Source organism: Giraffa tippelskirchi, chromosome 8 (assembly GCF_054371585.1).
Source record: "Giraffa tippelskirchi isolate mGirTip1 chromosome 8, T2T-mGirTip1v1.2.pri, whole genome shotgun sequence".
In the NCBI taxonomy this organism is placed as follows: domain Eukaryota; kingdom Metazoa; phylum Chordata; class Mammalia; order Artiodactyla; family Giraffidae; genus Giraffa; species Giraffa tippelskirchi.
The window spans coordinates 115,802,335-115,823,726 of record NC_137282.1 but is presented as its reverse complement, the minus strand read 5'-3'; the positions used below and the strand labels follow the sequence as shown (position 1 = coordinate 115,823,726).

At 49.8% G+C, this 21,392-nt stretch overlaps 1 protein-coding gene across 2 annotated transcripts in view; it reads right to left on the bottom strand.

Annotated features, from left to right (window-relative positions):
* LCP2 (lymphocyte cytosolic protein 2) overlaps window positions 1-21,392 on the bottom strand; it is a 47,154-nt gene that overhangs the window by 13,961 nt on the left and 11,801 nt on the right. Inside the window, exons 4-13 of one of the 2 annotated variants that reach the window (XM_081520797.1) lie at window positions 14,647-14,712; window positions 14,222-14,253; window positions 13,588-13,625; window positions 9,899-10,097; window positions 7,750-7,847; window positions 5,331-5,400; window positions 5,153-5,236; window positions 1,414-1,439; window positions 1,284-1,303; window positions 1,044-1,151 (exon numbers count right to left, since the gene is read on the bottom strand). In XM_081520797.1, coding sequence (XP_081376923.1) covers window positions 1,044-1,151; window positions 1,284-1,303; window positions 1,414-1,439; window positions 5,153-5,236; window positions 5,331-5,400; window positions 7,750-7,847; window positions 9,899-10,097; window positions 13,588-13,625; window positions 14,222-14,253; window positions 14,647-14,712 — 741 coding nt within the window. The remainder of the gene's footprint in view (window positions 1-1,043; window positions 1,152-1,283; window positions 1,304-1,413; window positions 1,440-5,152; window positions 5,237-5,330; window positions 5,401-7,749; window positions 7,848-9,898; window positions 10,098-13,587; window positions 13,626-14,221; window positions 14,254-14,646; window positions 14,713-21,392) is intronic. The other variant, XM_081520799.1, reaches the window with a different exon arrangement.

Sequence of the window (21,392 nt, the reverse complement as noted above, 5' to 3'; positions counted from 1 at the left end):
CAAATAAAAACATTTGAGGAAATATTCTCCTTTGCTGATGTTTGAAAACAAGCCATCTTGGGGCTCACCCTTGGTGTGAAGGAAAGACAGCTGGGAAAAGCTGCTGCTTTGGTCCTTTTTCCAGATGCATAAACTGGCCAAACAGATTTGGTGGCGGCGGCCTTAGACCTGTGCTGGGCAGCAGCCTTCATGGTCTCGCATCATGTTCTCCTTACAGAGAGGGGCCCGAGGAGGACAGTTTGCTGACAGTTTGCCTCCTGATCAGTGATTCACATGATCTCATCTTGTTGTTTATTTAAAACTTTGCTATTTTGTTCACTATGATATTTTTGGCATTTATTTTGATTTTTTAGAATATACCATTAAAGCATTAACTCAGTTGCTAAGGTCTTACCAGTGCACCCTAGCCCTGGCCCTGATTTTGTCCTCACATTAGCCAAGCAAAGGTCATAATTTTGAATCCTGGTTGCACAGATGAGGCTGATGGAAGCCTTGGTTTTGTCCTTAGTAGGGAGCAGAGTTGGGCCTACCCCAGAGATGTTTGTGCCATGTGGTTAATAGGTCCCCAGAGACTGCATAGTAAAGTTAGAAATGTTAGAGCTGACGGGTGCTCTGCCACTATAACATGTGGTTGGCCGGTGAGGAAGCTGCTGACAGAGACCTCACATGGCCACAGTGATGCCCTCTCCACTGCCTCCATGGTTATAAGACGGAAGGCGCAGCGTGCACCTTGTAGTGGAAGGAAAATTCAACCAAAAACCAGACTGGCTGAGAAGGTCTCCACAAAGGGCGTTGTTTCCGTGCTCCAGAGGAACCATCTGTTTACGTCTCTCTGTGCGAGATCGCCTTGTCCCGTAAAGTGACCCAGGCACTCTACATCCAACCTGAGAAGCCTGGACATCCCTCAAGGCCCAGCGGCAAAATGAGCCCACCCCCACCCAGGAGCACCATGGTCTTGGGTCCCTACATGGGGCTGACTGATCCAAGGCAGGGGTTCACGTCACCCCTTCTGCACCACAACCCAAGCAACAGAAGACACTTACCTTGGCACAGGTGGCTTCTTCCCTGGCAGGGGGCTGCCCCTGTCATGCCTTTCCGTGGCTGGTGGTAATGGGGGCTTTTGTATCTTGGGCAAATGCTCCCCAGGAGGCCTGCAGTGTTGAGAGAAAGGATGGATGAGAAACAAACCGGAGTCATATGCAGCACATGCCCTGAACCAACACACGGGCACCCAGATACAGCACATGCCCTGTACCAATACACCGGCACCCAGAGTTACTCACCTTCCCCCTAGGACCGAGGGCTGCAAGGCAGGAGGAAAGACATGTCAGTATTCTCGGCACTTTCCGCAGAACAAAGACAAGATACAAAACAGACCAAAAACAAACAAGACGAAACAAGGAGGAAACTCACCTTGTCAGAAATCGCTGGTTTCTTTCCTGTAAATGACAAATAGCAGATGAGCCTTGAATGTACCAGCTAAGCTTTGAAACTTTAGATGAAACTGAATCCCAGCCCCTAGGAGGGCTAATTGAGTTTAAGCATTGAGGAATCATGGGCTTCCCTGGCAGTGCTAGTGCTAAAAAACCTGCCTGCCAGTGCAGGAGACCTAAGAGACAGAAAGATCCCCTGGAGCAGGGAATGGCGACCCACTCCAGTGTTCTTGCCTGGAGAATCCCATGGGCAGAGGAATCTGGCAGGCTACAGTCCATAGGGTCACAAAGAGTCGGCACAACTGAAGTGACTTAACACACACAACGCATTGAGGAGTCACAGGCTTTAGACCTGAAGGGTCCCTTACAAGAGCACCTAATTTTATAGTCTCAGACAAATTAAGTGACTTCACCCAAGGGTCACACAGTGTTGTGTACATGCAAGCAGTATTGTGAATGCTGAGCTTCTTTCCAAAATGTTTTAATATAATTGATGCTGAAAAGGATTAATGCCTTCTTGAAATTTTGTGCCTCTTTCATTGGCCAAGAGCTGCTTTGTACAGCCTAAGTTTATTTGCATATCTGAAATAAACTCATTTGCCACGGAGGAGTCAATCTTTCTTCAGTCCTGTGGTACACTTGCCATTGCATAAGCTATTGCATTTAGTTACTGAAAAAAATTTAATTCGGGGTACAGAGTTTCAGAAGATTCTTCCGGTGGGCTGCAAATCATTTTGCTTTGACTTTTGTTTTTCTTTCTTTCTCTCTTTCTTTCCTCTCTCCCTCTCTTTCCCTCCCTCCCTCCCTTCCTTTCTTCTTTTATTTTTCTCTTGTAACAGATGACATGTAGGCTTCCTGAAGAAATGCTAGGTGTACCTAAGAACCGTGCATTGCAAAGTCATTCAAAGCAATGTATTTTTCCTTCTGTCTGAAGTTCCCCAGAGTAATACCCTATGTCTTCAATGTAATAAAAGCATTAGTTAACTGGATTCAGCCAGGTTTAGATGCAAATCTTGTATGATTTTGAGCAAGTTACTTAAAATTTTTGAGTCTCAATTTCCTCACCTGTAAAATGGGAATTATGTGTTAAACTGCGTAGGTTTGCTCTAAAGATCAGGTGACAATTTATATGCAGGGCCAGCAATGACCCGTGAATGCTGACAATTGTTAGATAGCTCCTCTTTCTTCCCCTCCGTCTGCCTCCCAGCTCTCAACACTCTGTAAGAGTGGTGATACATCTGCCTGGAGCTGCATTTTTGAGACACAATTTATTCCTCAAAGACTGAATACATGTCCAGCCCATAATATGTCCTAAGAATCTTGTCTCACTGTGAAGAGCTGACTACCTATGAGCAGTTTGGATGGTATAAAAATGTTCATTACTTACAAAATTTTGGTTTGATATGGAAACCCTACTTTAGAGGGATACCCAGGAAACAGATTTATATCATTAGGCCTGAATAAATTTTCTGAAAAACGTCTGCCGGTTTATGCACATTCCCAGGGCATGTTAGGAGCCTCCTGATAAAAGTCTGAGCATTTTAAGAGGTTAATTCTCCCAAAACATCATGGATAAGGGGTTCAAGGGTAGAGCTAGTACTGTCAAGAAAAGGTGTTTTTGAAAAGAAAACTAAATAAAAACAAAAATGTTTTAAAAGGGTAACTTTTGTACAGGAAGTGATCCTGAAAGATTTGACATCAGTGTTACAATTTTCTGACACTTTGGCTCATGGTAGCAAGCAGGGCTGGAGTCTGAAGTCCAGTCTCTCTCTTCAGCTTCATGTAATGTGTCCAGCCCTCTGCCACAGGCCACTTTAAACTCAGATAGTTGACATAGCTTGGCATGAACCAGCAGAGCTATGACGCAGTTCAGGGAAACTGTAGCAAACATAGCCTCAAATCCAAGAGCTGACATTTTGCTGACAGAAGAGAAGACAGAGGCCACAAAGGCTAAATGGCTTGCTCACTATGTAGCTAAAGAAGGGCTAGGGTGAGGCTGGATTCCAGGTTCCTTATCCCTCAAGGCTCAGAACTCCTTCCCCAGAGCTCCCCAGCAAGGAGAGTCCAGGGTCTCCAACTGCAGCAAGACGTGGTAGAACAGGCACCCACTTTGAAGTCAGAAAGACTTGGGTTCAAATCCAAGTCGAGTTCAAATCCTGCACCTAGTTCTGCACTTTTGGGAAATTAACTCAACCTCTCTGAACCTCAGCTTTATCATCTGCAAAGTGGGGATGATAATACACCCTCCCCCCCTTTGTGGGCCTGGGGTGAGGGCTAGAGACAATGTAGAAGTAACTCTCCATATCCATGGGTTCCATACCCACGGATCTACCAACCTCAGATCAAAAATATTTGGAAAAAATAATTCCAGAAAGGTCTTAAAAGCAAAACTTGAATTTGCCATGCACTGGCAATGATGTATGTGTATTTATATTAAATGGCAACCCACTCCAGTATTCTCGCCTGGAGAATCCCATGGACAAAAGAGTCTGGTGGGCTACAGTCCATGGGGTCGCAAAGAGTCAGACACGACTGAGCGACTAACACACACACACACACACACACACACACAGCATTCATGTTGTATTGGGTATTATGAGTAATCTAGAGATGATTTAAAGTTCATGGAAGGATACACAGAAGTTATATGAAAATACTACACCATTTTATATAGGGGACTTGAGTATCCCTGGATTTTCATATCCACAGGGATCTTGGAGTCAGTCCCCCCTGGAGACAGCCAGAGATGACTCTAACTTATTTGTGGTAGCTAAAGCACTTGCCCCATAGTAGGTGCTCAATACACTGTAGCTAAGTTTTAGAACTGAATTAAAAATAGCTTTAAGTAGAGGTAGCTGCCATCCAAGAATACTCTGAATCAATTCTGGAGGAAAGGACTGTAGGGTACACACAGTTTGGTCAAGGATACACACAACAAAAGACAACTCTGACACTGGAAAAGCACCTTAGAGTTTCACAAAGTGTTTTCTCATTATAGAGCGTCCACCTTATAAGTAAGGAGACAGCTCTGAAAAAGCAACATCCCTGTGGTCAGGGAGCGGCTCAGTTAGCAGCCAAGGCGGCCGACAGCGGCTCTCCCTGGCCTCTGCCTCCTAGCCCAGATGCTTCCCCATCGTCCTTCAGGAGGACCACGTGATGGGTGTGTGTGCACAGATGGCGCCCGTGGAGAAGCAGGCCCAGCAGAGGGTGACGGGCAGGAGCTCTGAGCTTGGGTCTCCACCCCCGTCACCTGGCATCTGAGTGATCTTGGGAGGTTACCGCTTCACATCTCAGTTTCCTCCCCTACGAGGATGATTCTAACAGTCCCCTCTCCATGGGATTGTGGCGACAGTTGAATGGGGTGGTGCCCATGAAGGGCATGCAGTAAGCATGCATTAATGTCGGCCACCACTGTTGTTTTGTGTTGGTAGTCTCTTGATCTTGTCCAACTCTCTGCAACCCCCTGGACCATAGCCTGCCAGGCTCCTCTGTCCATGGGATTCTCCAGGCAAGAATACTGGAGTAGGTTGCCATGCCCTCCTCCAGGGGATCCTCCTGACCCAGGGATGGCACCCAGATCTGCATTGCAGGCGGATTCTTTACCAGCTGAGTCACCAGTCAGCCACTATTGTTGTTGTCATTATTGTTGTTCAGCTGCCAACCCATGTCCAACTCTTCATGGCCACTATTACTGAGCAACAAATATGAAAGGTACCAACCTAGTGTGAAGGGCTCTCTGTCAAATGGAACTAATGAACGATCTAGGGCTGGTTTCGTGCTTCTGTCTATGGAAGGAGCAGGGACTGGAAGGGAAAGAGACTGAAGTCAATTCAAAGAAAAGAGCACTGGGCTGGGGGAGGAGGGCGGGTGGGCAAGAGAGGGTGGCCCCATACTCACGCTTGGCCGTTTTGTGGTTTCTACTTCTGCCAGGCTCTTCGTGGTTGGGCTGGGGTGGGGGGGGTGGCTGCTTTAACAGAAATCCACATGTTAGGAAGCATTTCCAACCCATCAGCAAGCCCTGAGAGCTTTATAGCCCCAAATAGGACCGAACCTGTTCACTTTTCTCCATCCCATGGACAGGTACACATGTACCTGTCCATTACTCACGTGAACTGAGCTCCCTGTTCCACGCTCTGGGAGAGCATTTTCTTCATGTCACTCCTCTGCCAAGCTTTCTAGTGGCTCCTATCACATTAGGAACAAAACTAAAGCCTACCATGGCCTGCAAGGCCCTGCCTGGGCTGACTCCTGTCCACCCTTCCACCACCTTTGTGGGCTCCTCTCTCCAGGGCCCACTGGGCTCTAACCCTAAGTACCTTCTTGCAGTTCCTGCAAAATCTCATGCTTGTGCATCTTTGGAATCTCCGTACTTGTATCTTCCTCTGCCTGGAATATTCTCTTCCCAGCTCTCACCACAACTGTCTCACACTGTCCAGCTCAATGTCACCTCTCCACCTACCATCATGTTCCCTGGTCTCCTGTCTCCCTAACTACACATTACTACGCAAATTACCTTGTTTATGCATCTCTTTACTTGTTGATTATTCATCTCCCCCAACCCAAATGAAAATTTTATGGAAGCAGGGACCTTATTTGTCTTGTTCATCCTCCATTCCCAGAACACTGCTGGGTGCTGCTGCTCAGTAAGTATCCATAAATTGAATGAATGAAATTCTGCATCCCAAGAGTGAGCTGCAGATTTCAAGAGCAAAACCCATGTGTAGATAAATTCAGCTCCATGAGCTCCCTTTGTAATAAAATTGCAAAAGCAGGAGGAAGCCATCTGTTCTTAAACAGAGTGTCCCAGCGGTGGTGTGATCCGGATTTCGAGCTTTGGGGAAGACGCTTCCTCTGCATCCCTTAGCCCTGACACCTGGCCTTCCCCACAGCTGTCTGAGTGCTGCGGTCCCTTGTGGAGAGAGCACATTTCCAGCTCTGGACTCCTGAGCCTGAACTTCTCTGGGTCTCTTTGGATATAAGCAGACCTCGGAGATATTGGGGGTTTGGTTCCAGACCACCACAATAAAGCAAAAATCAAAATAAGGCTAGTGAATGGGAAAATCATAAATTTCTCTATGGCAGGATAATCAGACCAACTCAGAACTGAAACACATACAGTATGTGCCTATTTGTGATGGGCCTTTCCTGCTGTGCAATATACATCTGCATTAACCAGACCTCCTCAAGACAGGAGGATATAAACAAATTTGGGGGGAAGTGGTCCCTTTCTTCTGATACCAGCACTGTGATTTTTAAGTTTAGTCTTTCTTCCTCATCCTGCCACGGGTGTGCACTGACCTAAAGGCTTACTCTGCATGCACACCTGGCCAAAACAGCTCTGATGGACTTTGTGTTAATGTTAACTTGTGAGTATGACACATGAGTCTTTCTCTCAAAAATGTATAAACTGAATCTCTAGTTCCTGATTGGAGGAGCAGTTCTCAGCATTTCTGAGAGTCTGTCCCCCAAGTTAGCATAAATTATCTTTTAATCTTTCTAGTTTGATTGCTAATTGGATTTTCATCAACTCTAGTCACACATTTTTTTAATTTCCCACTGTATATAAAAGCTACATTTATACTATATTGGAATCTATTAAGTGTGTGATAGTATTATGTCTAATAAAGCAACATACATATCTTAATTTTAAAATATTGCTTAAAAATGCTAACCATCATCTGACAAGGCAGGGTTGTTACAAATCTTCAATTTATGAAAAACACAGTATCTGTGAAGTGCAATAAGGCAAATGCAACAAAATGAGGTGTGCCTGTTACTTAATTAGATCCATGGAATCTGGAACTGTAAGCTTGAAGAAAGAGGAATGGGTTTGCTGCCCCTCACTCCCTGGATTCATCACATCGCACATTTTGGTCCCAGGCTTTCTGTCCGTGGAATTTCAGCTATTGGCCAGCAGGCGCTGCAAGTCTTTTTGCGGAGAGAGAAGGCTTAGGGCCCAAATACTAGCAGGGCCACTTACTTGTTCCTCTTAGATTTTATTTTAGTCTTCACTTATTTCAAAAGTGGGAAATAATAGCACAATGAATATTAGAATGAAACTTTTTATTATACAAACAGCTTATATTATTTATGGTAAAGAGAAAATACCAGTGATAAAAAGCATTATGCTGTGTATAAAAATCACTAGTATTGCATCCCCCACAAAAGCCCACTGTACTTGGGTATGAATTTCCCAGCCTGCATATAATTTTTTCTTACTGGCTGCAGTTGGATAAAGATGTCTACAGTCTGTTCTATCCACAGAGGAAGTCATCAAGTGGACACAAGGTAGCATAAGAGAAAGGACGGAGCCTACCTGGTGAATCCGGCCACCCGCGGGCAAAGGAGGGAGGGCGGTCATCGGCCTTTGTGGGGGCACGGGCGGCTGCTGCACTTTCCCAGTGTGGGGGCGGTCTGTGGAAATAAAGGCGACCAAATGGAAGGAGAAATTCTGCATCCAAGTGAGCAGGGCCACCGGCCTGGTGCATCGCCAGATGCATGGCAGAGATGCGCCCACAGCTGGGTCGTACAGCGCGGGGCGTCCTTGGCCCCTTGCCTTCTCTGTGCCTGCCCAGTTCGTCTTACTCCTATACTTGGACACAGCTCTCCCCTCACCTCTGGGGACTGAGTATTTATCAGAGGTTTTGTTGACGAAGGCATTAAAAAAAAAGCCTCTTGATAATGATCTCAACCAGTACCACGAGGGAGTGTTTTCAGATAAAATTGTAAAGAAGTAAACATACATGCCCCTGCATATACAGGCATGTGTAGGTGCACACACGTGTATACACATGTACATGACATGCAGACCCACACACACAGGCACACCTGGCCGCCTGGGCAAGGTTAAGTCCACGGTCATGGCTCACGAGGATCCTGTTCTGGGTCCCTTTCCTTCCCTCACAAGTGCTCTGGGCTGTCCTCCTCCCCTCCGACTTCCTCCTTCCTTACAGGGAGGAGTCAGTCACCAGCTCCTGTTACCAAACCACAGGCTCTGAACAGAAACGCACATTACTCTGATGATCACAGAAGTACCCCCAGGCCAGGGTGACAGACTAACAGTGTTCCTCCTCTTTGACAGCAAAAGGCCAGGCCAGGACTGTGAGTAATTCCTGCATTTTGTGCCCTGACCTATTTTGCCTCCCCTAGTCTCAGCCCTGGGGAGGCAATGCTCCTCCACAGGGAATGGGGCTCAGAGCTTAGGCAAGCCTGGCCTAACCTCATACCTACACACCCACTCCAGCCATCTCTCAGCCCTCTGACCTTCTTCCAGCCTCAGTGCCTTTGCACAGCCATTTCTATGGCTCAGGGTGCTTTCCCTTTACACCTCCACCCTCACTTAGACAACTCCTGCTCATCCTTTAAGTTTAAACTGAAACATCACGTCCTCAGGGAAGCAAGCCCGGACTAGGAATAGCCTCAGCCTCATCTCCCACATGCATCTTCCTGAGCATATATCATGGTTTAATTTAATCATTTTGTTGCCTCACCCATTGAACTATGAATTCTTTAGGGTGAGGACTGTCTACTGCCTCATTCATTCTGTGTGCTCATTATTGGCGTGTATGGACACTCAATGACAGTTACCTATTTCTTCTCTGGACTTCAGTTTCCCTAAATATGAAACAGGCTTGGTAATTGTCATCTGTATCATACAGGGTGCTTCAAAACATGAAATGTTGACAAAATTTGAAATGACTTTAAAATTGCCAAGGGTTCTACAGCCTAAAGAATTCGTGGTATTAATTTTTGTGATGCTGATCATCAACTGTTTGGCTTACTGCTTGATATTATGCAAGCGTGTATGTGGCTATTTCCTATTACCACCACTGGCAGAACGTAAGCCCTGTGAAGCAAGCACTGTGTCTTCTTTCCAGATAATTTTGAATTTCAACAATTTAAAATGATTCCTGGATAAGAGGAGACCAATAATTTTTGTTGAATGGATGAATGAATAAATGAGCAAGGGAGAAATGTGCTGACAGGAACAGATGGACAATGAAAATCTTAAATACTGTTGAAAATGTTTAAAGTCATGGTCAAACCACAGTCCATATTGTTGTTTTTATCCTGACAGTCTGTGGGCAGTGCCACATCATCATGAATTGGTCCAAGACGGGGAGGAACAGGAAAGTACTCGAGTACCAAAGTAACACACAAAGTAAGTTGCTCCTTCCAAATGCCCTCAAGCAGCAGTTCAGTCCTGATATCAGCCACCACCAGCAATGGTGTGGCTGCAAATCATAAATATTAAACTTCACAGCAAACCTCTGTGGCCGGTATTATTACTGTCCTATTTCACAGATAAGGAAATGGAGGCCCAGAGAGGCGGAGTTACTTGCCCAAAGCCAAGTCAGGTGGCCGGTCAGTTGGCATCAGCACGCAACGCTTTCTGCTGCATGGGTGATGGCCTCCCGTGCATCAGTGGGGGCTGGGGGCTGGGGGCTGGGCTCCAGGGCCCTTACCTATGTACATGGAGTTGGGGTTGGACAAAGGCTTGGCAGGCAGGATGGAGTTCTGCAGAGCTTCCTCATCGTTGGAGGGTGGTGGCTCGTAATCGGCATCATCTTCCACAGGTGCTACTTCCTCTTCGTTGGGGGACTCATAGTCACCGTCATCCTCCACGTCTGCGTCATCATTGGGACTTTCATAGTCATCTTCTTCCTGCCAACAGCGTGATGGGGGCAGCATAGTGTGTAGAGGCTCCTTGGCAGTGGGCATGCCCACATCTACTCTCTCTCTGCCAAGCCTTACAGTGGTCCTCACTTGGTTCCTCCCACCTTCCAGATGAGGACACTGAGCTCAGGGAGTACAAATTCACGTGGCCAGCAGGCTGTCGTCTTAGGACCCAGTCAAGGTCTTCAGACTCCCTAGGCAAGTGTATTTTTCCCTATATTTCTTTGCACAGCAGACAAAGCAGAAGAAATGAGGTGGCCACAGCCACAGAGGGATGGGAGAGCCTCCCATTTTGAATAAACACATTTTGCACTTCAGGCATCACCAAAGGAGGACTAAACACCAGGAGCATTCATGACGCCCCTGGTTAATTGCCAGTCCTGTTCTCAGGCTCTGCGCCCAGTCACTCAGTCGTGTCTGGCTCTTTGTGACCCCATGGACTGGGGCCTGCCATAGGACTGCCCCAGCAAGAGTGCCGGAGTGGGTTGCCATTTCCTTTTCCAGGGGATCTTCCAGACTCAGGGATAGAACCCACGTCTCCTGAGGCTCCTGCATTGGCAGGCGGGTTCTTTATCACTGTGCCACCTGGGAAGCCCTGTTCTTGGGGTGCCTATACTCAAAACTTTCCTCTCATCATAACCTGGCACAGCCTCCAAGGCCACGCTGATGGGAAAATCAGACAACCAAAGTTCCTTAACTAGAAGGCAGGCTAAGCTGTGCCTGAGAAGGGGTAGTCAGGGTTGGGCTAGTCTCTGCTGAGAGTTGAGTGTACGGAGACAACGGCTTATTATTCGTGACAGCTAGCTCTCTTAGAAGAGACTCTAAATTTTAAGTTTTTTTATTGGATTTTATATTTGTTTCTCTGCAGTTCTCAGGGAAAGTAAGCTCTAGGGGCTGGGTGATTGCCTTTGAAGCAGCCCATGAAGGACAGTAATAGTCATGATTTCCCAGGCACGGGTGACACCATCAGCTGCCGAGCAATGACTGGCTTATCACGCTCAGGCCAAAGTCACGTGGGTCCTAACTGCTGCTGCTGCTGCTGCTGCTGCTGCGTCGCTTCAGTCGTGTCCGACTCTGTGCGACTCCGTAGACAGAAGCCCACCAGGCTCCGCTGTCCCTGGGATTCTCCAGGCAAGAACACTGGAGTGGGTTGCCATTTCCTTCTCCAATGCATGAAAGTGAAAAGTGAAAGTGAAGTCGCTCAGTCGTGTCTGACTCTTTGTGACCCCATGGACTGCAGCCTACCAGGCTCTTCTGTCCATGGGATTTTCCAGGCAAGAGTACTGGAGTGGGGTGCCATTGCTTCTGACCCCTGGGCATTTCTCTGAAGTCAAGGGGGTGCAGAGAGAAGCAGCAGCAGGTTGCAACTTGGTGAGGAAAGGTGCGCACTAGAACCTAGAAATCCTGACGGCATTGCCGGTGGCTTAAGGGAGACTGTCTAAGGAGCTTAACTGAGAGCTGTGTGTTCAGTCATTTCAGTCGTGTCTGACTCTGCGACACTGTGGACTGTGGCACACCAGGCTCCTCTGTCCATGGAATTTTCTGGGCGAGAATACAGCCTTTTTTTGACACATATATCCTATGGGCTTCCCTGGTACCTCAGCTGGTAAAGAATCCGCCTGCAATGCAGGAGACCTCAGTTTGATTCCTGGGTCAGAAAGTTCCCCTGGAGAAGGGACAAGCTACCCACTCCAGTATTCTTGGGCTTCCTTGGTGGCTCAGATGGTTAAGAATCTGCCTGCAATGCGGGAGACCTGGGTTCAATCCCTAGGTTGGGAAGATCCCCTGGAGGAGGGCACAGCAACCCACTCCAGTATCCTTGCCTGGAGAATCCCCATAGACAGAGGAGCCTGGCGGGCTACAGTCCATGGGGTCGAAAAGAGTCGGACTTGACTGGGTGACTAAGCACAGCACAGCACAGCACATATATCATATGTGTATATATATATACATATACATATACATATATATATTCCAATACATATACATATTGGAAGCCAAGATGAGGTTGAGTTCATCTTCCTGAACACAAAAAAGACTTGGTCCTGCCATCAATGTCACTACAACTTGAGAGCAGAGGATGATGAACGGGAGAGACGTAAGAACCACAGCCTCAGCACCGTTCCAGGCCTTGCTGACTGCCCCTTAGACCTGCAGGGCCTCCCTACCATCTCTCAGCCTGCATGCCCTAGTCCCATGGCTCCTGCCTTCCCACTGGGCCTTCACCTTATCAGCCCTTCTCAACAACAGACTTTTCTTCTTCGCTTCTAGAACAACTAGCTTCCCCAGTGATTCGGCTCACATGTTCCTATGTGCGTTTTTGTTCCAAATCACGTTCTGATCTGTGTGTGTCCTCTAAGCTATAAAATAGTCACAGGGTCATTTATTCTCACCCCCGAGTGTTGTAGCAGCAGCTGGTGGGGACTCCCTGTTTGAAGACCACGTGTGGGAGGCCAGCCCTAGACTGAGCTCACAGGAGGCACTGCATGGTGAGCAGTGGCTAAGACACAGTTTCTTTGTGAGATGTAAATATTTGGGAGGGAACTCTGGCCTACTGTCCCTTGGGAACAAAATTAATCTGTTACATTCCTCTATTCTCATGCAAAAAACACAGACTTAGCTAGCAGGTTTTTTGTTTTTTGTTTTCAAATTCAATGCTTGCTTTTACCAGAATCCCAGTAAAACAGGGGTGTTTAGTGCCTGCTACCTAGAGGCATTAGAGGCAGCCGCTTTCCAGAAGGACCACTAGACTAAGGGTGGGCGAGCTGCATCCTAAGCCTGCCTCTAAGTAGTCATGACCTCTACATAAGTCACGTCCTCCAGTGGGCCCAGCTGCTTCGTCTATAAAAACAACAGACTGGGCTACGAGCCGTAACAGAGTTCTTAGCCTGAGTCTGGCTTCAAGTGTGATGATGATACACGCAGTTTTCTGGGGAGAAGCTGTACAGAACGCATCAGACTCTCAAAGGGGTCATCATGACCCCTCAAATATAAAACCCAATTGGGCTGTCCCATCCCTGAGGTCTTTCAAGGGCTGATAGTTCATTGTGGACTCCCTTTCCCTCTGTGTCTCCAGTGGGGACTTAAGCCTGTGAGAAAAGCTACTTTAAAGCTACTTTAGTGCAGACCACGTGAGGAGGGCTTCGGGGGAGGGCCCTGCTGTGGGGGCAGTCCTGGTGAACAGTGGTGTGGCCAGCACCCCACAGTCCTCAGCCGAGCCCAGCCCACCATCCTCGTCTGTCACAAAGCGGCTCACGGCCAAGCCATTCGTGAGGTGTCCTCCACCACCGCTCCTTGCGACGAGGGCAAGAGCAGTGGACGAGACCAGAGACGGCGTGGGCAGGAAAGCCAGCGTCACCCCCTGACCGTCACAGACCCCGCCTGATCCCGGGGGGGCTCCTCCCGGCATCATGCCAGCGCCGCACCACAAAGGACCTCCGGACTCTGCTCTAAGGCGGGAGGACCCACCCATACTCACAAAGGACGACCAGCCTCCGTTGTCTTCCTCATGGCTTTCTGCGGAGGAAGACAACACCATCATCAGTGCCAACAGAACCCACGGAAGGGAAGTCAGAGCCGCTCCCCATCCTGGTGCCTCCCCACTCCCGGCCCCACCCCCCGCGGTCATCCTGCACGCCTGGGGGCCAGCAAGTCAGGGTCCGCTCTCGGAGTCCCGCCTGAGGGTCTCATTCTACCAGACAGGGGCAGTGGTTCTTAGCCTTTCACATCTGTGAAAGTCACTTGAGACAGCTTCAAAATATGCAGATTTCCCAGGCCCTATCCTTAGAATTTCTGATTCAGCAGGAACTGGGGGGACCCAGGAATCTGCGTTTTAACAAGATGTGGAATTTAACAACTGAATAATTGCTTTCAAGGCTCAGAAGCAGGAGGACTGGCTGTGTTCAGGTGCCCAGTCAAAACCCAGCTTGTTCCAGGCACCGCCCGCAGAGTCCCTCCCTGTGTCTGTGCAGAGGGTCTCCGCTGAGAAGGGAATCATGGCCAGCTGCCTGGCATAGTGATATCTCTCCTCCCTTCAACCTGGACCGGCAGTCAGAAGAACCGAAGTGCCACTCATCTCCTAAAGCAACCATTCTCACCCCAGAGGCCTTTACCTGTCTCCTCCGGAAACCGCTGGACTTGGGGTCTGCAAAGGCAAACAACATGGCATTAACGGCCCTACTGACTTGGGGAGGTATCTCTCTTAGTCCAGCCCTGCAAGAGGAGCCCCCAGGGGAGGGTATGTCTCACCACCCAGGACTCTTGTCCTTGTAGCTTTGAAACTTGGGGCCACGCTACCCAAAAATTCTGGAAACCACTGAAGTCACATTGGTGGTACAAGTGGGAGCTCGTGACTGCCTGCCTTTCTAGGAGAAGCTCCCCTGATGCAGGGGCAGGATGCAGGGCAGAGTAGGGGGACCCCTGGACTGGAGATAAAAAATGAGGGCAAAACCAGTCCTGTGCCTCCCATCTAGACTTGAGTTTGAAAATTCTTTCAATCTCATTAAAGTAACCCCGGGCACTTGGCTGCCCCACTCACTTGCGTGTGAAAATGCTCCTTCTCTCTTCATTCTTGTTGATTTCTTGACTTAACTTACTGAGAATCCTACAAGAGAAAGGGATGGGTGAGGTGAAAAAAGCATTCTCTCTCTTCACCTTCAGCCTTCCTCCCCTGAGCCCTGAACATTCCCTGGTCTGTGTGACCTCAGGCACTTGGGCCAACATTAGCCGGACTCTTCCTCTGGCCTCTAGCCAGTCATCTCCCTCTGCTCCTCACTTTCTCGCAGAACTTGCCACCTCCATCCCCTTGCTCCTGCCCAGGAAGCTCTCTGCACTGGCTCAGCCTCCTGGGTCTAGCTCAGAGCCCTTCCGTGGGGACTGGCCAGCTCACACCGTCTCCTCCTCCTCTGAAATCCAGCAGCCTTAAGATCAGGACATGACCGCAGTGTATTTTATCGTGCTGGTATTCGCAGGGCTGAGCTCCCCTAACTCTTGGTTTGACATCCCTGTAGCGATGTCTAACATAAGAATCTTCAGTCCATCTCTGAGACCTGGAGGGTCAGCCGCTCATTGCAGAACTCTCGACAAGAGCTTCAGTGCCTTCCCTGGGCCTTAAATCTCCTTCCATCCTCCGCTCCCTCCTTGATGACATGGATTCTTATAAACACTCGGTGAGGTATTCCCCATATAGGCACAGACTGCAAAGTGGGAGACTCCCTGAATCACCCGTGCCCAGAGGCCTGCCTTGGCCAGGACCCTCTCATTCCTTGGATGTTGTAAACTAGCAAATCTCCAAACCCCAGGGCAGGAACGGCAGAGTGAGACGGCACCTCTGGCACGCCCTGGCAGTAAACTGCAGCCTCCCTTAGCACAGCTAAGGAGACCCAGGGAGCCTGTCAGCTGGCAGGCTCGTGTTCCCAAGAGACCTGGGGCGGCTGGAGGAGGCTCAGAGGTGGTCTCGCCCCGCATCATTTTACGCGAGGGGCCACAGAGGTGCAGAGAGGAACAGACTGAGCTGCACAGCGGGCACCCTCCCCAGCAGCACATGCCAGCCTCAGAAGCCAGGCTCCCTCATTTCCAGAGGGGCACACTGTCAACACACCACATCCTGTGGTGATGTCCCTGAGGCCGGAAGCCCCTTGGGAATAGCTCTGTGGAGCCCGTTGCCCTCTGGGCAGGACCCAGAGTCTACCTTCCTTCGCTGAAGGGACTGCAGCAAGGTCACAAGTTTGGTGTAAAACAAAATTGCTAAGTTAGCAAAGTCGTCTTGGCCCCCACCACTTCTTGCTTCCCTCACCATCCCCCAGGCCCCCAATCCCCGCCCCGCCCCCACTTCTCCACGTTCCCGGGAACCTGCTCAGAATTCTCAACTCATTCGAGTGAGAGGCTGTGCTGTGCTTAAGTTGCTCAGTCGTGTCTGACTCTTTGCGACCCCATGGACTGTAGCCCACCAGGCTCCTCTGTCCATGGGGATTCTCCAGGCAAGAATACTGGAGTGGATTGCCATACCCTCCTCCAGGGATCAAACCCAGGTCTCCCGCATTGCAGGCAGATTCTTTACCATCTGAGCCACCAGGGAAGCCCGAGTAACAGGATGAACAAACTTTTAATAAACGAGCTGGGGCCATTAGAGGACAGAGAGAGAGAGGAGCCTGTAATCCTTCCTCCGATCTCATTGTTGGGATCCCACACGTCACGGGGAGATGCTTTAAACCGGGTTTCGGGGTTGGGGAGCTTCCCAGTGGCCTCCAGTCACACCCCCAGATTGCTTGTTCCTGGTTCCTCTGTCTCCTTTAAGCAATTGTTCAAGAAGCTATCGAGAGTCCCTCTGCTCCCTCCCCTGACAGGCAGCAGCAGGGCGCCTGCAAAGCATCAGTCAGGGCGGCGCAGTCACCCCCATTCACTCCACAGTGTGCACCCCAGGCTCTCTAAGCGCCAAGAGCTCTGCTGGGGTTCAGGGCACCTCGGTGAACGAAACAAGGATCCCTGCTCTCGAGGAGCTTACTTGCTAGCGGAGACAGACGACAAACAGCGAACACTGGAGGAAGTGAAATTCAAGGTGAGAGCTGTGTGTACACACAGGCAGCAGAGGTGCGGGCTGGGCGAGGGGGCAGGAGCGCAGGAGCAGAGCGCGGTTACAATTGAAAAACCACCCGGTGGGCCTCTGGGAGGAGGTGACATTTCTGCAGGACCTGAAGTAGGGGGTGCTGGGGAGCGGGTGCCTCGCGCAGTCAGGGCAGTAAGGGAGGGCACAGGGAGAAGTGGGGTGGCCCTGACCTGCTGGCGCAGCGGCTTTGATCCTGAAAAGACCTGCTGCTCTAGGCAACTCCTTATGGTATCTTTAGCAGCCAGGCGGGAGGCCACAGGGGCTCTAACTGGCGAAGGAAGGAAATGTCAAACCGCAGCCCCAGAGGAGGAGCACGAGCTGAGAGCAGCAGAGCCAGAGGGGCCGGCAGCCCAGCCTGACGCAGATGTGGGCCCCCGGGGCCCGCTCTGGGGGCCTCAGAGCACCCCCTCCCCGCACGCTGGGGCCGCTCTCTGTGGGGGCTGTGTGCGCAGGGCAGCGGAGCTGGGATCAAAGCACGAGGTTCTTGCACCTCTGTCTGCAAACCCTCATGGCTGTCCCCCACTCACTCCCACGCCCCCAGAGGACCGAGCGACAGTGAGTGGCCGGAGGTGACTCATTCTCCCTCCTTCCCACAAACCCCGGGCCGCACTCAGCCCCAGGAGAGACCCAACAGGGCCTGGGCAGCGAGTAGCCATCGTTCTCTCTGCTCCGTCTTTAGCCTCAGAAGAGGAGCGGAGCTTTCCACAGGAAGCCAGGCCAGGGCAGCCGAGACCCCTGGCTCGCTGTGTGATGGGGGCTGGTCTCTGACTTCTCAGGTGGAGGCCTCCTCTGGTCCTGCTGGACGGTACAGAGGTTGGGAGAGGGGTCCTGCTGAGTCTGACTGCAGCCTCCTGCCCACGGACAGTGCCCACGGCGTGACCTCAGGCCAGATATTGCCCTCCCTAGTCCTCCCTTCCTCCTCAGTGAAACAGGAGGGTTGGCCTTAGTTGGAGAATCCCTGACGGGCCTGACCATAGCGGTTGCATGCACAAACACTGATCACCAGGCCCACTGGAGACTTAACCCATCAGAGCGTCCAGGAGAGAGCCTGGGAGCAGCTGGATGCAGTCACAACAAGCGCCCCAGAGACACGGGTGGGTCCTATGGTCTGAAAGCTTGTGAAATCACTCCTGTGATCTGGTCTTCTTGGACTTGTTTTTAAAAGAATAAAAATGGAGGAAGTGGACTGAGGTGGGGGAGTGGAAGCAGAACTCAGGGTCTCTGTCCTGTTGTGACCCCTGTAGGGATCTCCCAGGACACGTGGGGCTCCCTTTCCATGGTTCCTGTGTTCTGCCAATGGGGGTAGAGGCTCACAAGTGCGTCTTGAAGTCAACTTTGCTGGTCACACAGAAGTAAGAAGGAAAATGGGAAAGGAAGGCAGGCAGGGAGGAAGGGAGGAAGAAAACAGAACAGAACAGAAAGTATCAGAGCCCGCAGCACAAGTGAGAGCCAACATTATTTCCCAAACACTCTATTTTGCTGCCTGTGTGATCATATGCATCGTGCACAGCTGAAATGTTTTTCTTATCAAAGTTCGCATAGTGTGAGCTGTAGATGAGTTTTCCAGGCTCCTAGAGGGCTTGGGGGGGCGGGGGGCTGCTCCCTTGACCCCAGTTTCAGAGGCACACCGCTCTGCCCCTCCTCCCTCTCTGCTCTCTGACACCACCCTGTGACCCCGTCCCACCTCCCAGCCCACATTCTCACACCCAGTCTGGCTTTCGCTTGCACTTCACTTTTCTTTAAAGGAACAAAATTCCGCCTTTAAAGGCAAGTCTTCTGTGAACCAAGGGTCAAACCTTCCAAAATTCTGTCCTGTCACCGGAGGAGCCAGGACACCCGTCTCAAGACTCAGCTCTCCAGGAGCAACCAGGCACGTGAGCGGGAAGCAAGAATTTGAGGGTCTCCCCACTTCTCAGCCAAGTCCTCCCCCTGACAGGTTTGCAAGTTTTCTGTTGCTTGTGCTCCACAGTCATTTTGGGTAGCGGCCAGGAAGAGTTATCCTCAGTTTTGCCAACAAGGACAGCAGGGCGCTGGGGGAGGTGTTGTCAAAGGCCCCGGGCCGGATTTTCACACTGAGCTGAGCTGGAAGTCAAGCGCTCTGGGCTCCCGTTGAGGAGGAGGAGCGGCAGTCAGTGGAACGGGGGCGCTTTTCGAGCAGGGAGGACGGGGTACCTGGACGGGGCTTTAGCCGGTGAATGGGAGGGGGAAGGCACGCTTCGGAGAGGGACCTGGCACTGTCCCCATCCTGCCGGGAGCTGAGCGCGCGTCACGGACACACAGCTGTCTTCAGCTCCGTGCCCTCCTTCCACCCTGCCCGCTGCCCTCTGCTGTCTTTATATCTTAGGTAGCCACTGAGCAGATGAGACAGGGAGCTGTCTCTGAGGTTAGGAGCCCACAGCCTTTTCGGAAGACAGACAAGTCAACAGGCACGACTGCCTTGTCTCTCTAACTGGATCTTAGCTTTTTCCATCCTAATTCCACTATGGATAATGGGGACAGTGATCATTGACGTTTTAAAGAGAATCGTCCAATACCTATCTGTTGCCTACATTACCACCACATCCCTGCCCTCTTCTTATTTTTTTTTATAAGTTACACTGTATTATTTTAAACATAAAATTTACAACATTGGACTTCCCTGGTGGTACACTGGATAAGAGTCTGCCTGCCAATGCAGGGGGCATGGGTTCAATCCCTGCTCTGGGAGGATCCCATGTGCTGCGGGCACCTTAATCTTGTGCACCATTAACTACTGAGCCCTTGCACCTTACAGCCTGTGCTCTGCAACAAGAGAAGCCACGGCAAGTGAAGCCCGCGCACTGCAACTAGAGGGCAGCCCCCGCTCAGCAGGATTAAAGAAAGCCCTTGAGCAACATCAAAGACCCCATGCAAAAGTAACAACAAAAATTTACAGCATTAAAAAAAAAAAGACTCCAGATGACCATCAGAAGATTTTATCGTGTATTCTATCGATTTAACCAGATAGTGCTCAGTTCTACCACAGGTGCTAGGCTCAGTCCTCTAAAAGGCTGTTACATGGTTTTATTTTAAAACTCTCCTCTGTCACACTGTCTGTGAGGTCCCTGGGAGAAACTGTGCCTGAGACAGTTCTATGTCTGCAGACAAAGAACACTTTCCCACCAGAAACTGCCTTCTTATAAAAACCGTTTAGTACTGACTTTTTAAAGCAAATTGAAGGAAATTGAGATATTCAGAGGAGTGTAATCTTGTTTTGGTCTACTGTACATAAACACAATTTCTTTTCTATAGCCCTTTAGGGAAATGGTCTAGGGCAAATGGACCTGTGTACAAAGGAACGGAACAAATGAGCACTGAATATCTATACACACATGCAGCCTATGTAGGCTGCCTCCCACTTACCCACGTACCCATTTACACTGCCCCCTCTGAGTTCCTTCTTTCCTGAGGCTCAGACTTGAAATGACTTGCCTGAGTCCCACAGCTGGTAGGAGGCAGAGCCTGCTTTAGAACCTGGCTTTGCCTCGCTCCAAAGCCCATGCCTTTCTATTCTTTCATCCTCCCCAGTTAGTAGGATAAAATCATTGGTAAAAATCTGAAATTGTGCTCATTGGGATTTCGCATTAAATGGCTGGAATAGTTAATGCCTCTTCAGTACATTTTATTATATCTCCATTATTTCGTCTAACTCTCTCACTGATAGGGTCAGTTATTGAGATAGGGTCTGTTATTGTCCCCATTTTACAGATGAGGAAGCTGAGGCTCAGGGAACTCCGATAACTTGTCTACAGACTCATGGCTAATGAATGGGAGAATTGGGTCTCAACTAGTCTGATCTCAGAGTTTGCATTTTACTCACTAAGCTCTCCTGTCTACCTGTTCAGATCTGAAATAATATCTTTTAAAAGAATGTGCTCATGAAGTTCATGTAACCTGTTCATTCATTTTATACACTTGGATACTCAGAGTAAGTACTCTAGGACTCATCCCAGGAACAGAGCTCACAGAGGTATAGCTGAAAATTGGTACTTACTATACCAATGCTCACACTCAGAATCACCTGATCAGGGCAGCTGGACCTTCCCGGGATGCTTTCCCCACCAGTTCACCTTTCATGCTCCATGGACAGCCCTCGTGACTTGCCTTGGGGGGCAAACACACTGGAGGGGGATCTTTACTGCAGGCCAAGTTGTTGTTTTAGTTTTTAAATAGCTGAAGAAATATCCCACCTCCACCTCACCTGCAATGTGAGCATTTAGAATTGTCCTGCACTAACTAGCAGTCGCTTCTCACCCTACCTCCTTTTCCAGGCTCTCAAACTACAGACATCAGCTCAGCTCAGCCTTAAGATTAAAAAAATGATCCTCCCAGTTGAAAGTGCCTTCCTCATCTCCTTCCTTCTACTGCTCAGATTGAATCCCCTCCTTCCAGCATCTTCCTAGCCACAGCCCTGGGAGAAGCTGCCTTCTCATAGCAGGACCATAGCCATCATTCCTAACCAGGCTCCAGGCCTCCAACTGAGCGCTCCTCTGCATCATCTTTTACACACCCTGGAGCGAGTCAACATGCAAGTTGTACCTCAGTGTTCCCCCTGGTGAACTCACTTCACCAACACTCTCAGACTCATCACAGCTCAAAGCATCCTTCACAATTGTAACCACTTACTGTGGTCTTTTTACTGCTCACTCCCCCATGTATAC